The 16,407-nt window shown below is 33.6% G+C and overlaps 1 protein-coding gene across 1 annotated transcript in view; it reads right to left on the reverse strand.

The window, feature by feature from the left end:
• Positions 1 to 12,529, reverse strand: part of LOC142975128 (uncharacterized) — a 35,634-nt gene extending 23,105 nt beyond the window's left edge. The window contains exon 1 of the mRNA XM_076117818.1: positions 12,259 to 12,529. Coding sequence (XP_075973933.1) covers positions 12,259 to 12,292 — 34 coding nt within the window. The 5' untranslated portion in view covers positions 12,293 to 12,529. The remainder of the gene's footprint in view (positions 1 to 12,258) is intronic.
• Positions 12,530 to 16,407: the final 3,878 nt, after the last annotated feature.

Consider the following 16,407-nt stretch of genomic DNA (forward strand, 5'->3'; position numbering starts at 1 on the left):
TTTGCCGATAGCGAGCCGTTTGTCGATACTCGATAATAAAAAAATATGTACTACGGAAAGGGCGATGGCCCCTTGATTTGATGTCTTTTCTTTATTTTTTTTTACAGGCAAATGCCGCACGTTAGTCATGTTTCGCGGCGACTTAGTACAAACATACAAACAACGGACACAACGTCCGTGTGGGAATCGAACCCACGACTTCTCGGTGCAATGTTAGGCAGCCGGCTACCATCTTAATCCCTATTTTACGTGCTCTGTTAATCAACAGCTTAACATCTTATTTTACCTATAGTAATATTGAATTAACAAGAAGATAAAAAGGGTAAATTTCGCTAACAGCTTTATTAAAGAATGTCTGCTGTAATTCTTGTTCGTAGGAATATTTTCGCTAGTTTTTTACGACGCCGTTCCCGGGCTAAGTCAATAAAAGTATTCTATGTTGCCAGTTTTATGTAACTAGTACTAAGTTTATGTCTTAGTTAAATAAAATTATGTTACAGATATTATATTTAACAGATAGTAGTTCATAAAGTTGTTTATTATAACATCAAACCTTTTATACCGCAAGGAGTAACAGAGAACACGAAACGGGCCTACCTGTTGTCATTTACATGTTAGTCTCGAGCAGTAGGGTGTGAAAAATTTGACTCAAATTATACCATTGACTTCACCATTATCTAATTAACAAAATCCAAAACTAAACCCAGACCTTATTTGTTCAACCCAGGAATCGAACGCGAAACCTCACGATAAACAGTAACACAGTCCTAGCTTTTTAAACCATACTGTCCATAATTTAGACCAAGAAATAAAAACACACTCCATCACCACGATCGTGAGAATTAGGCTACGTCAAAATTTCCATTTATTTTCCAATATTTTTCTAACTTTTCTATTATCATCCCATAGATCTTACTAAACACTAATTGATGAAAAGTCCTCTTGGAACCTGTAAGTGTTCAAAACACAAACACACTAGCCTCTCCCAGTTACAGTGGTGCCAACATAAAAAATACGTTTGAAAGCTAATGGTACTTAAGAACAACTATTTGTAGGTTGGTAATGGCTTTCGGGCTGTTTTCGCTCTCCACTATTGTTTTCAGAAAAACTTGTGTAATTAATGATTCATTAGCAAATAACTTCGAAAACTATTGAATAAAGGGGCTTGGTTAAAATATGGTTTAGTTTTGGGTTTCAGTTGTAGTTATAATAATGCAGGTAGGGTTTTTATTTTAGAGTATAAGTCAAGTGAAAAAGGTTATTTTTTTTAATCCGGTTACTTTTTTTATATTGCGTAGGATTTGGCAAATATTTTTAATTAAATGTATTACAAAAATATGAAATCAAAATAACTTTTGGTACACTCAAATATTTGTCCAAAGTCAAATCTAGTAAGTAATCCCATTAACCATTACACCATAAGATCATCAAAATTTAAACATGCAGTAGAAATTAAAATACTATAAACACCGACTCAACTATTGTTCAAATCCAGAAAAATCTGTTTATTAATAAAATTCCACATTACAACAGAACACAAAATACGTACTTTTACCTTAAATTTTGTCAGAGCTTTAATTAATTCCCAAAGTTTGATTAAAATGCTTTTACTATGAAATTTACTGTATTTCTCGGAATATTTTCGTATGCAACACTCGAATTCTCAAATCCCTAATGAATTTTGTTGAAATACCTGTTCAAGTATGCGTTGAGTAACTAACACTACATAAAATATTATACAGGGGTATTTACAATTTAGCAGGTACAGTCAGCTCCAAAAGTAGCTGAACATATTAAATTTTTCGCAACCGTGTGTTTTATAGTAATCAATAATGTAATTTCATCGAAAGAATATCGGAAATTAATCAAAGCGTTAAATTCCAACTAATTCCATCTGATTTCGTTTAAGAAAATTTCGTAATGAAGTGGTTGTGGAAATATTACAAGATAAAGCAACTTTTGTACCGTATGTAGGTATATTAATAAGGTATCTTCAAGTTTCAACCACGACTAGACTTAGGAAAATTTCGTGACTGACGTGATTAACGGGAACTCGCAATATAATCTTAGCCACTCATGACCGTACACCATAGACCGTTCCTTAGATTTTGAAAAACAAGGAGTATAATATTGTTATGCTTCGACCAATTTTTTTGAAAACTTAAACGTAATGCGAATGTCATATTCTCTGTATTTCAACTTTTGACAAAAGCTTTAATTAAATAACCATGCCAGTTTGTCCTGTATCCACCTACCAACCAGTAAAATTTTCTGCCAAAGAAAAGCCACCTACATAAACTTCCAAAGTATAAAAAAGACAAGTATAATATTATTTCATGAAGTTCTGTAACTAGTTAAACAAAATCCCCACCGCACCCAATTCCCCGATATTCGCAAACTTGATAAATCTTCTTCAAAAAGATTTCTCTCAACAATCTGGTCACATAGCGACACATGTACAAGCTTTCTAGCTCAGATTATCTTTTAGGGTACGTTTGTATTATGCTTTTAGTATTTTATATTTTTTTACACATTAGAAAAGGCTTAATTCAGAAGTATAGGAAATACACCTTCGTTTAGCTGAAAATAATGTTAGTTCCGTGTTATAGGGGGCGAGCTTATTTCTCCCGGCTACGCTATTGAAAAGTATATAATAAAAAAAATTGTCAGTATTCTTTTTTAATAATGATGATATAATATATGATCAAAATACAAAATCTATTTTTTTTTTATTGACGCTTTAGATAGTTAGTAAATTTACCACCAAGTTAGAATGAGAACTCTCACTGGTCCTACACCAGTGAGAGTTCTCAACAAATAATTTTCGATAATTTTTCTATAACATCTTTGATGATGTAGGGAGTTGCTACCAACACTAGCAAACAAAAGTCATACAATCAAACAACCATTAACTTAAAACCGATGGTAAGTTTCTGTCTGAACAACGACGCTTTATAATACTATCTGCCATCGCCCTTATGGTCACTCACAAGACAAACTTCGCTTACGTCATCAACTGTATTAATACTACGTGCTCAGACAGCCTCAAACTTGATCGTAAATAGAGCACTGAGTTTGAGATAACATCTTAAGAGTATAGGTTCTCAGCCGATAGGAAAGGGATCAAAGGAATTTGCCGGTTAATCAATGTTGTGGAATAACTTATTGTTGTTACGTGTTTATGGTGTAGGCATTTGAGGATTGTGAGCAGTGATAGCCTTTGCCTATGTCGAGGGTCGATTGCTAAGGCCTAATACTTCATACTTCGACGTGACGTAAATTGAAATAGACTATTTTAATAAATATCACTTTATAGTTAATGGAAACTATAAACAACATTTTTTTCTAAAAGCCATAACTGAAAACAGCAATCAACAACCATAAAAAAATAACCTGGAGTGAGGTTTGGGTCTTATCTCTTTCCCTCTTAACTGCAACACAAATTGAGCAGAATGTAGCAGGTTTATAACATTATATCCTAGTGTCTTCCATGTAACAAACAGGCAGAGTTTTAGCTACGCCCTAGGCAAGCAATTTAAAAAAAGTACCTTCTAGTATTTAACAGAAACGCTGTACTAAAATACAGGTCTCAATTTTACTTAACATTTGTTCTTAAATATTATATCTTGCCCTCTAGGCAACATCGAGACATAAATAGAAATCTAGGCTCTTTACCTTGTTTTTGAATACACAAAGTAAATTGAAAAGGATAAAGTTACCAAGTTCCTAGAAATTCTCGTAATAGAAGTAAATGTACAGTTAGTTACTTTAGCTGAAAGGTACAATAATTAGTTCGTTATTATTATAATATCATTTATATCCATCTTGTATTTCAATTTACTAAAAATATGCTAAATAGAAAAGTTTAATTTATTTGATCTTTATTACTTTAAGACGGACTTGAGTGTTGATTGCTTTCTGTTTTGGTACTCGTTAACAAATCGTTTGATTTACTTGTGTATGAGCCATTCTTATTACGAGTAACCTGTCAAAAAAAGAGTGAGAAATAATACCTAATTCCTGTGAGAAGAATTACTTCTGTTCAGGTAATAAACGATGTTAACGCTGCATTTAATATAAACTCGTCTGTATGTAGATTAGATAGCAAAATTGACCAACAGGCACAATGGGGTTATGTCCATACATAAAATCACGCCTTTCTCCCGTAGGGGTAGACAAAGACCAGAGAACACCACTTGATACGATCCTTACAATAATGCAGATACTCATTTACAATAATAATATAATTGTAAAAGCATCATCATCAACAATACCATTGTATCATACATCAGTTATAATAATCAGAAACTACTAAAAGAAAAATACTCTCAGCAAAAATATTATCCCTCAATGTTTCAGAAGAGATACTGAGTGGTCCTATTAAACTTCTACAAAGGTGTCACGGTATTCGATTCCAATATTCCCGAGGGACACGGTCTATCACAATTCGTTGGGCATAGTTCCAACTGTAAGTGAGAATTTTCTTAGAGATAAATCTGATTGTACCAGGCTGTCATAAGGTGGGAGCTATGATGTGTAGTCTTCGGATTATGAATATTTTTGATACGGATAGAAAGTTTCAAGATATGGATTGTAGATTTAGATTTACTTTTCACTGAAAAAAGAAAATTATGACGCCTTTTTTCACATTTTTAGGGATCATGGCAAGTTGCGTTTTTGGGTATCTACTCATCCCCTTGGCAATACGAAATATTTTATACGCTATTTAATAAAGGAGATCGGCAGATTTCGTACAGCTTAAATTTTGTGTTGTTTGGTAACAGAATTTGTACCACTTATTAAGGGGACTAAGTCACTTATTTTTATTTGGGAGTATTATTTTTAGAAGTCCGGATTAATTAGAAAGTATTTGTTTATTTAAATAATAATTTTTGGTCCATGGCTTATATTTGTTGACAACTAAAGAAAAAGAAAATCTCATGAGACGTCACTTTTCGTCTGACGTCTACGCATCCGCCAATTTGCTGTTGTTTTGAATTGTGGTTTTGACAGCATCTGAGCAATTTAGCGAACTATCGGGGCTTCTAAAAATGGACATAACTTTTACCTCCCAACTTTTAAAAATATAAGAATTTTAAAATAAGCTTGTCTATCATATTAGCTACCAATTAAAACAAAAAGTAAACCTAAACATGACATTTGATAAGCTGTACGAATTCTTCATACAAACCTGCCGTTCGTCTTTACAATCTAATTTATGTATATTAATATGCTTTAGTTATTAAAATTTGTTGTTGATTCGTTGATGGATCTAAATTAGTTATCTAAAATCTTAATCATAAATCATTAATCTAGCTCATTAACTAGATACGCTTAGTTTATCCACAATGGATTCAGAAATAAACGGCTATCTATAATTATATTATCAATTAAATAATTGCCTGTAACAATTTACGCAGGAACCAATTCAAACTAAAAATATCAACTTATTCGGTCGAGCTAAGGTCCGGTGATTTTCATGTGCATGAAGAAATTACATGATACGTGCAATTAAACAACAAACTTGACAATCAAGCCTTTTCTTCATAACATTTTATTTATTCTAGTAACCAAATAATATATTTTCCATAATATTGAACAAGTAGACATTGTCAATATAATAAGGATGAGAATGATTATTGAATCACTCATTGGAGCAGGCAAGTGAATAAGTGGAGATGATCGCTGCACCCCTCTCGACAATGTGGGTCATCGTATAAATACACACTTTATTGACAATGCAGTATTGAAATGAACGTCATTTAAACGTCACTTGAGTGTTAGTGCTATGCAGTTTTAATGTATTGAAGTGATGTGTCAACGTTTGTTTTAGTTTATAATAAGGATTAGACAAGGGTTGGAACTTAGGCAATGATATATAATATAGGCAATAATATACTTATGACATTTCGAAGTAACGTACGTGTAAGAAATAATAACAAGTTCAAATATTATCAAACCTTAAATTACTGAGATACTCATTCACAGTTTTCAAAGGATGGATATGCAATCCGTCTGTATGCTTTATACTTAGATATCGAGACTTACATTAAAATTATAGATGTACAGACAATAATAATGCAATGCATAAATAATTCACTTATCCTTTGGTGGACTTAGGGCCCAACCTTTCTCTTGCTCCGGAGAAGACCGCCCTGACGAGCAATGACACAGTAACGAGTTAAAAAATACTTTTTCGTTATGATGTTGCAATGTTCTATTAATGGTTAATAGCGTTTTACATGCGCCAGATAATGATCTCCTAAGTAGTCTTATTGTGCATGCAATATAAAAAAAACGATGTGCTGTTATCTTATTAAGTAGTGTGTAAAGATGACAGGTTATTGTATAAGATAATGAATATTAAAACGATTGTTAATATTCCCAGGGTGATTATATTGTTGCATGTGCTTTGAGTATCAATGGCTAAACGAAAGGTGAAGCAATATTTTATAATATCGTGGTATTGAGAGCGTCTTACGTCAAAGATAAAGTCGTAATTGAACATGCTTCAGAAATATTTTTTAAATATAGTAAATTTTAGATATAATAGTACGTTATATTTATGTTATTTCTATTGAGTCAGCGTATAAACTGTTTATTATAATTTACAAGAATTACTGTAATTGGAGAACAAGTTACCAAATTAATTAAATTACATCACAGAACTTCATTTTAAATATCTGATTTACTTCAAAGAACTTTAAAATTAGTTTTAATAAAACTAAAGAATATTATTAAATGACAATGAAAATTTCGTAGAAATTAATAAAATTATAGAAAATAAAATAAATAAAAAACATGTACATTAAAAATAAATGTCAAATTAAAAGTCTTTCATAGATCATTTATTTTATTTTATTGTATGGTTAGTGGTCAACCTAGGGTCAAAGTTGTTCAAGCCGCCCAAAGGTCTTTGACGTGGCTTAACGACTGTTATCTTAATTGACAACAACCGGAACCGATTTTTACTTGCCCTCCGAAGCACGGAGACGCCCAGTTCAAATGCAACCCATCTATGGAATGACCGCGCCAATTTTTGGTTTACCCATAGATCGTTTACTGAGCAGAGAACGCCACTGACTATGGGCGCCTTTGATAGAAATAAAGATATAAATATGAATAGTACAAGACAAAGAAATCCCACGTAAGTGGCCGGAGGCTAACGATCTTAGACAATAATTGACATCACAACCGAAATAGGCTTAGCTTTCATAATACGCTCTTAATGAGGAATAAAATAGTATTGGTTGGTAGCTTTTAATAGGGATTATTGAGTGTTTTGAGTCAGATGTAGAATTCGCGGCGATTTTGAGTTAAATGGAATGAAAAAATAATACGAGTCAAATAAAATTAAACGTTTGTAAGATTTCATTGCGTAAAATTATTGTCATCTTTGAAGATCATAAATATTTTATTAAAAATTAAAATTATTTTGAACACAGTTATGAAATCGTTGGTTTACTTAAAAAAATTGAATACAAATCAGATGGATCGGGTATGAGTTACATTAGTTAGTGGAAGGTTTGCAATAAAACGAATAAAAATAGAGTGACTGCCGACAATGAGGAGATAATTTGTGATTTCGTATAAATGACTAAGTACCAAATTCTACGAAATACCCGCAGCCGATGTTATGACTTAAAAAGAACATATTTTTCAGAATTTCAGAAATATAGCACATATTTTTGAAATTCTAAAAAATGCACAATAATACACATTCATGGAAATGTTCAGTCAGTTCTATTACAAATTCTAAACAACCCTCCAACAGCTTATAAAAATGCACAAAAGCTTGAAAAAAAAACATGACTTTTTAAATATAAAATAGGGGCATGTTACATACTAACAATTATTGGGCCTTAGTACGTGATGGGACTTATCAAGCAGAACTTTTAACTTTTAAACTATCTCTCATTGGGAATCATTTATCGAACTCTAAGTAGTGAAATCGAGTTAGGAGATTGCAAGACTAGAGATAGTTTAGATAAATTGATCCAAGTTTATAGTCTGCATACTTGAAGGACAAACATCTGTCAATACTGACAACTAGACATGACATATTAGAATGTATTGTAAGTTAGCAATTTATTTGTTGGAAAGTTATATTTACAGCATTTTTAGCTAGAAGATAACCTTCAAAACTTTTTTTTTTTTTTTTATTTAAAAAAGACAACTCCTGCACTAAGAATTGCTTTTGTGTCGCGGGGACTTCTACAAACATACAAACAACGGACACAAAGCACAACCAGACCCGAAACAATTATTTGTGGATCGCACAAATAATTGCTTCGTGTGGGAATCGTATCGGCGTGGCGACCTAAACCACTGCGCCACAGAGGCAGTCAAACTGTTTTGTCGTAAAAAGTAAAAATGTAAGTACAACTAGAATTAACACAATTACAGTTATAATACAAATAGAAGGTTCTATATGAGAAAAACATAAGATTATAAAACGTTTTTTTACTGTCATGGTGACGTGAATTGTGAAAATGTTCCTATTTTTTAGTTACTATTTTGAGTATAATTCAGTATCCCTCATTTTAGATTATCATTAATTATCAATCTACAAGTTAAAGGAATACTTAATATGTATATTATATTGTAAGATGTAATTATCAAAATAATTTCAACGGTCGTTAAGACAACAGCCATTTCCAAAATGTATTTGAATTCTACTTTAAAATACGTAGAGAAGAACAGAATTTCCTACAAAAATGAAGTGCAAATTGGTGATCCAAGTTTAATTCACAGAATAACGGCCAACAAAGGTGCAGTTACTGTTCGTTCAGCTAATAAAACTCATTAGGAAAATACTACCCCCGGGAGCAAAGGGCGCGACTCAATTGATTGAAAACGATTTTGTTTACTTCCCACCTTTTGGGTTAAAAAGTTGAAATCAGTGACGAAAATTCTCAACGAATTAAAATTCAGTTCATTGGAAAAGCGCTTTTAGATTTTGTGTATTGATAAAATATATTTTTTTGTTTGATTCATTAATTTGATAGGAACATATTACTTTGTTAAAGTTAATTGGTTAGTCTACCTAATTGCAATGAAATGCAATGAACTATTATTCATACAAATAACATTTTTTCGATGCCTTTAATCCACAGAGGTAGGCAAAACCAAATAATACTACTTACTAAGATCATTACAAACTTCATTCTTGCTTCAATTACATCCATAACTTGTCACACATGACCGCCTGTCTATCGAAAAATATCTAGAAAGAATATCTATACTTATATTATAAAGCTAAAGAGTTTGTTTGTTTGTTTGAACGCGCTAATATCAGGACGGTCCGATTTGAAATATTCTTTCGGTGTTAGATAGCCAATTTATCGAGGAAGGCTATAGGCTATATATCATCACGCTACGACCAATAGGAGCAGATAACCAGTGACTCCTTATGTGACGCAAGCGAAGTTGCGCGGGTCAGCTAGTCAAAAAGTTGCATTAAACGACAAACGCAAATAAAGCATTATTCTTAATGGCTTAAAACGTGACGTTATAAGTTTTTTTTTTACCACTAACAAAACAAGGATTTTCTGTCTGCACTAATTAAGTGACGTAATACTGCAGTGAATAGGAGACCAAAACAGTTTTATGTTAAATTCATATTTTTTACCATGGTTTACAATGCGATTTAATGAATGCGATATCGTCATATTGGTATCAAGCCAGCTACCAATTTTTTATTGACAATAATTTATTGTAGAAAATCGATCAGATATCCCAGATAATTTTGAAGTAAAAATCTTGATTGTTTTAAGTACTTAAGGACACTTAGAAAGACGTGTGAAACGCCTTTGACTCGCATTCGTATTTCCCCACATAAGAAAAGTAGCCTCAAAAGTAAAGTGCCAGCAAATTAATAACATTGCTAAAGTTCCACTCATCAAACGACACCCTTGAAGTATTGGTGAAATTAACCAGAACCAAATGATGAAGAAGACATAGTAATTCAAACGTTGAATGTCTAAATTATGATTTCGGAACTATTTGGTCTAACTAAGACGACTATGTAATGTGTATTAATTTGTGTAACAACTTCATTAAGCTTAGCGTATTATTTGAAGCATATAATCATAGCTATGTATTTTATCTAAAGGGTTTAGTAGACGCAATATTAGGTACCAGATATTGGATTAGCCTAGAGATGAATCGCCAACCACTAAAAGTCTAAGCAACAAAAAAGTATAACAAATGTGCAACGCGTGTTTTGGCAAATGTTTGTAGAAAATGACTAGACACGCATTTAACAGTTGCCATTCTTATATGTGAATGTTTCTTGTAACTAACTGACATTTGCTATCATAAATTAATAATAACCAAGACCAAATTTAAACATTACCCCATTTACCGAAAATTGCCCAATTTAAGTATTATCATTAACCTCACCAATCAATGGAATGTCAGCGCCAAGGCTTGCTGAACCCGCATATCGTCTACTTAAAGGTCAGCAACTGGCTACAAGTCATTAGAGAAGTAAGAATTACACCTGCATTTCGCGTTTTTACAATTTTAGTTCTGTGTAATGACGAGCCTATTGTCATATACCACGTTACCAAATTCCAGGCTAATCGAGAATATTCTCATTTAAATTTAAAAGATCCAAATGCTCTTTGCCAAACCCGGGAATGGAATACGAATCCTTTCGATCAGTAGTCGTATACACTACCACTCAGACTAAGGTATTCATATACAAATGTAGATGCGATATAATTGTTTAATATTTTCGTTTAATTTTTATGATTTTTGTGAAGCAGTTGCACAACATTAACACCGTGTTAGCAGCTAGACTTAATTACTCAATTTTATTTTATACACCTTTGCATAAACCTTCTGCTATAACTAGCGTGATGCTATTAAGCCTAAAAATATCCCATAGACAGTTGCGCTCACTGGTCGGTGAACGATCTGTGGATTAAACAACGCCTGGCACGGTCATTCCATAGATGGGTGACCGCATACTGGTATTTGAGCTGGGCGTCTCCGTGCTTCGGAGGGCACGTAAAAAGTCGTTCCCGGCCGTTGTCACTAAGATAACAGTCGTTAAGCCACGTCAAAGGCCTCTCGGGCGGGCGGCTTGAACAACTTTGATACTAGGTTGACCACTCTAACCATATGACGAACGAACGAAGTAACGTTAAAAAAAAGAAAAGGTTTTAATTCGGTAGTTGCAATATCTTCCACTCATTAAGGGTTAAATGGAGATCCATTAGTAAAAGGAGAATCGTATTTCACGCGTTTAAAGGTAGACTGTTGTAAAAGGATCCTGTGATCTTAAGAGCCTTGCTTGAGGCTCTATCCGTATCCTAGATCTCAACATAAGGTTTAGTAGTGCATGTAATAAACATGCAGATTACTTAATTAACTGTAGATGCAATCATGTGATGATTCCAAAGAAATCAAAATCAAATAATTTATTCATTTACGTCAAATTTTGACACTTAAGTTTTGGATAATCAAGGTACATTTAGGATTTACTGATAAATGCTGGATATCCTATTCGATTGGCAGTAACAGGGTTTAAGATCATGTTATAAAACCATCCCAACTAACAAGACATCGCTTATCTGGAGATTTAATAAGGTCGTTTATTTTGCTAACGATCCTGTCACGATGTGATTTACTACTAGTTAGACTAGTTAAAAAAAAAAAACTAAAAATCAAAACATGTGGTGACCGTTTCTACATTGGGAAAATTAGGTTTCTTTTTAAGACATCATTAACAAGAACAGTTCGATAAAGTACCAAAATGGAAGATGATGAGTACTGTTTGAAAATGGTTTAATCTTTTCTTATTAATTTATTTAATCAGTAATTAATCATTAGATGCTGACGAATTTTACTATGAATAGTCGGCGAAAGTAATGAGCAGGTTTAACATAATCATTTTATTAATTCGTCTTTTCTTTAAGTATCTGTTGAAGTATTGTCAATTTTAAACCATCGCGCATCGTATAAAATATACGCCGCAATTTATCTTCTTCACAAGAAGTATCACAAACGTATTCTTCTATTATTCCATTAACGGAATCTCGCAGGATATCTAGCTTAAAATTCCTCTGTCATTCTTTGCTTCCGTTCATAAGTTCATTCGTCACAGTCACTCGACGTCTTCAATTTAACTCCTACCCGTTCATTCAACCATCCCAATAACAAGATGACATAATAATAATCCACTAGAAAAAGAACCCGGGGACGGCACTGAAAAATATAAAAAATATTAATTAAAGTTGAGCAACTCACCCACAAAAAGTCCAAAAACTAGGAGTACAGGCATATTGAAAATAAAAACTAAATATCCGTAACACAGCAAAAACTTTTTCCTTCACTATACATTTCACATTTTTAATCAAACGTCGCGCTCCATTTTTTCACTAGCCTAACTTTTAATGACAATCAACACATACGATGCCATGGACAGGTCAGAATCACGCACCGGTACAACGGGAGTATATTTTCGCAACACGAGATCGACTGCGAAAAATCCAAGGGTCGCGACGTGCGGGTGACGCGGGTGCCTTCAGCCGACTGCGGCACAGCATCCAGTCGTGCACCTCCCCCTGCCCGCTTCGAATTTCCTCCTTTACCCACCCCTCACGCGCCCTTATCGCGATCCCGTAATTAGATAAATGTCATTGCTTTTGTCTGTGTTTTTTTGCTCTTCCCCCAACGAATTTTGTCGGCCAATGTAATAGACTCCACGTCGTTTGAGACGCTCATTTACGTAAATGCTGTTTGTGCTTGTAGCGGCTCGCTTGTGTGAGTGTACTTCAATTCCGCGCGAAAATATGTCTCGCCCGTATTGCTAGTAGTTTATGAGTCTTCCGTCTCGCAACTCGCAGTTTCCACCCACTTCAGATTTGTTTTTATAGCTATATTTTTTTGACAGACAACATTGTTGGCATACTTCTGCTTTTGATGGTAATACAAGTTTTGTGAGCGCTTATTAACAACACGCATTATCTTGTTGGGACACTTAACAAGAAACGTAATGAGGAAATGAAAAAGCAACTTGTGTAGGCAATAATAAGTCTTCATTTAGATCTTAATAAAGTAGTTTATCTAGTGAATATCGGTGGGAAGGGAGGAATGAACGCAGGAAAAACGAAGGGTAATTTATTTGAAAAGTTTTCTTATATTTATCGACTGATTAAGTTCAATTCGTGTCTGCATCTTTATAGCTGTGGATATGGAATAAATAAAAGTACGAAATTTCCTTGAAGCTGCTTTGTATTGCCAATTAGTATATTTGTTAAGTTATTAAAGCGTTTTCGGGAAACCAGAACTCTGTTAGCCTGTAAGGATGATGAAATTTCGACCGAATTCTGGAGAAATTAAACCAACAAATTTGGCATTGCTTAGCAATTTCATATGAAGTTGTGGTCAAGCGAGTATTTGTAAAGGGCAGAAATAGGAACATTTTATGACCACCGATCTATTTAAGCAGAATATTTTGTCACCACCCGGAACTGATTACAAAGTCAATATTGTACTAAGTTATCTAAAATACATAGAAGTAAGAAATCCTTCGAGACAGTTGGCCAAATATTTTGATAATGTTTAAGTAGTAATAAATTGGTGTGCTATCGCCCACGCTTGTCCCATTCCCTTAAGTCGACAAGTTAAGGAGCCGATAAGCAAAGGAAGCTGTCCTTTATTTCTTTGATGAGATATTAAATGATTTTCATTATTGGAGAAATATTGGTAGGTGAACTCATTTCATTTTAATCGATCTGACCTGAGTTATGGCAATCTTTTTCTTAAGTTGTTATGTAAGGTCTATATTTTCTAATTTTTTTTTTACTCCATGCAAAAAAAAACTACTACTACTAATAGTCTGGGAAAGTTACAATTTAAGGTCATAGCAAATTGCACTAACGATTGAGCTTAGTGAGTGCTTATGGCTATCAGTGACTAAGATTCCAAGAACCTGGCTAGTCTATAGATGTTATTTGAAAACCTTTGCTTTTGAAAACGAACGAAAAAGCTAATCCTGGATTACGTCAATTAACGGAGAGTTCTTGGATTTAAATAGCTCTTCTCCTGCCTAGAAATATTATATTAATTTCTACTTCTAATAACAGATACCAACACAACAGAAGAAGAACAGTTGCCAAGCGATCTGTGGGTTAAGCAATCCTAGGCGCGGTCATTCCATAGATGGGTGACCGCATAGTGGTATTTGAACAGGACGTCTCCATGCTTTTGAGGGCACGTAAAAAGTCGATCCCGGTTGTTGTCAATAATAACAGTCGTTAAGACACGTCAAAGGCCTTCGGGCGGCTTGAACGACTTTGATACTAGGTTGACCACTAACCATATGATAAGAAAAAGATAACAGATATTAACCAGTGATCAAACATTACATGTTTTCTTATGTAAAGATACTCTAAACTGCCGAAAGGCTGCTTCTGTGGCGCAATCAGTAATGTATCCGACTACTTACCATTAAATCTCGGGTTCGATACCCATTGGTTCGATACTATAGGTCTTCTAATGCATATCAGAATATTTCTCAATATCAGCCCAGAGTTTGGTAACGTACCCAGTATAATATATGGCAATAGTGTCACTCCCTATTACGTGTTATTAACATTGTTGATGGCAAAAAGTGGGTGTATTTACTATTAATGAATAATATGTATGTATGTTTCCGTCTAAAGATATGTTACAGAAACCAGCTGCAAAAAACTACCAGTCATTAAGCCGACTGACTTGAATAACTTAGACAAGTCTGTCTTTACAGACGCAAATTTTTATAAACAAAATTAAGGCCAGAGTGAAATGTATCGTGAACACTAAAATTCAGACTTTTGTCTAAAGAAAAGAAAGCTAACTTACGAGAAAAAACTTGACCATTGACCGGAACTAAATAAACAATGATATTTATAGCAGAACAAGAAATAGTATTTTCTTTCTGTTAGTTCTATGTGAAGTTGACAGTGCTAATTTATTATTATTTCTGGGTTGTATGATTTATTTTATTCCAGCAATTTGAATGGAAAATTGTATTTTTTATAATTTATTCTTCGTCTCAGAAAAATTATAATCTTCATGACAAAGAACCAATCTTTAAGCATTGCAGAAATATTATTATTAAACATTATTATTTAAATTTGAACACAGTTTTAATATACCGTACCATTTTACCTTTTTTATTAAATTGTTTTTACTTTTATAAATATAGCAAATACACAGAACAGCAAGTATTTTCATATAAATCTCCAGCGTACTCATGAATGGTACTAATTATCTATTTTTTAAGTAAGCCTCTTATCTCCAAAGAAAGCTGGGAATGGTGTGGAAATATCTTTCGCACAAAGGAGGGTCGTTGACGGCGGTCACGTCGGCTCTGTAGTGCTATAAGATATTCTATAAGGTCGAGGATCACGTACTAGGACATTTGGGAGCCACCCTAGAGGGCACGAAGAATGCGCCGTAATCACTGGGAAATAAGTTTGTTTTATCTGCGGTAGGTATAGATCTGTGTTGAATTGTGGCTTCAAAAATATAAATCTGGTTTTTTTAATATTTTTATACCAAGAGGTAGTACACAAAAAAAAATACGGTGTAAACGGTAGTGTATACGACTGCTGATCGCAAGGTCCCGGATTCGATTATAAGAGTCACGAAACATTCTTTAATATTTATCTAATTTGTATTAGGAATTTCATTTATTAGTGAAGTTTAAATATATCTCATGAATAGCAAAAAGTATGTTAACGTTCCCGAAAAATGACAATTGGCACGCTCCTAATTATTTAGGACTTGCATTGTAAAAGTCGATAAAAAGGTTTCCATATTTATAACTTCGTAAAGAAAGCTTCTGTAAATATATAACAAAAGTTATTAGTAAAATCTTCTAAACAGCAGTACAATATATCTTTATGTAAAAATGTACATCGAAAAACGAACACCTTCAATGTACAAGTATAATTCAGCTACTAAAATGTCAATTTCAATGGATAAAGAACGGCCTCTGCTATTATAGTCAGTGAAGGTCAAACTTAAAATAGTAGGAGGTGACACGAATAGGCATAGTACTTAGATCGTATCATTATAATCGACGTAATTTGCAGCTGTTTTTATAATCAAGTTCGTACACACACGAAATTGCCACACTAAGGGTATACAAAGTCCCCAACCTGCATGTGATTAGCATGGTGCCTTACTTATCCAGCAATGGAACAGTAATGGATTATTTATTACATTTTTCTCTTCCTCCGTTGTGCTGTCGGAACCTTGTCTAAGATCAAGAGGTCTCGGTTTCGATTTCCAGTGGGCTTATCACGTATGTCATTTGACAACTAGCGTACGTCATTGAAGGTCAGTATTCACAGTCAGTATTGACATGGTGGCTTTCAAATAGTTGTCAACTTAGATACGTAATAG

Source organism: Anticarsia gemmatalis, chromosome 8 (assembly GCF_050436995.1).
Source record: "Anticarsia gemmatalis isolate Benzon Research Colony breed Stoneville strain chromosome 8, ilAntGemm2 primary, whole genome shotgun sequence".
In the NCBI taxonomy this organism is placed as follows: domain Eukaryota; kingdom Metazoa; phylum Arthropoda; class Insecta; order Lepidoptera; family Erebidae; genus Anticarsia; species Anticarsia gemmatalis.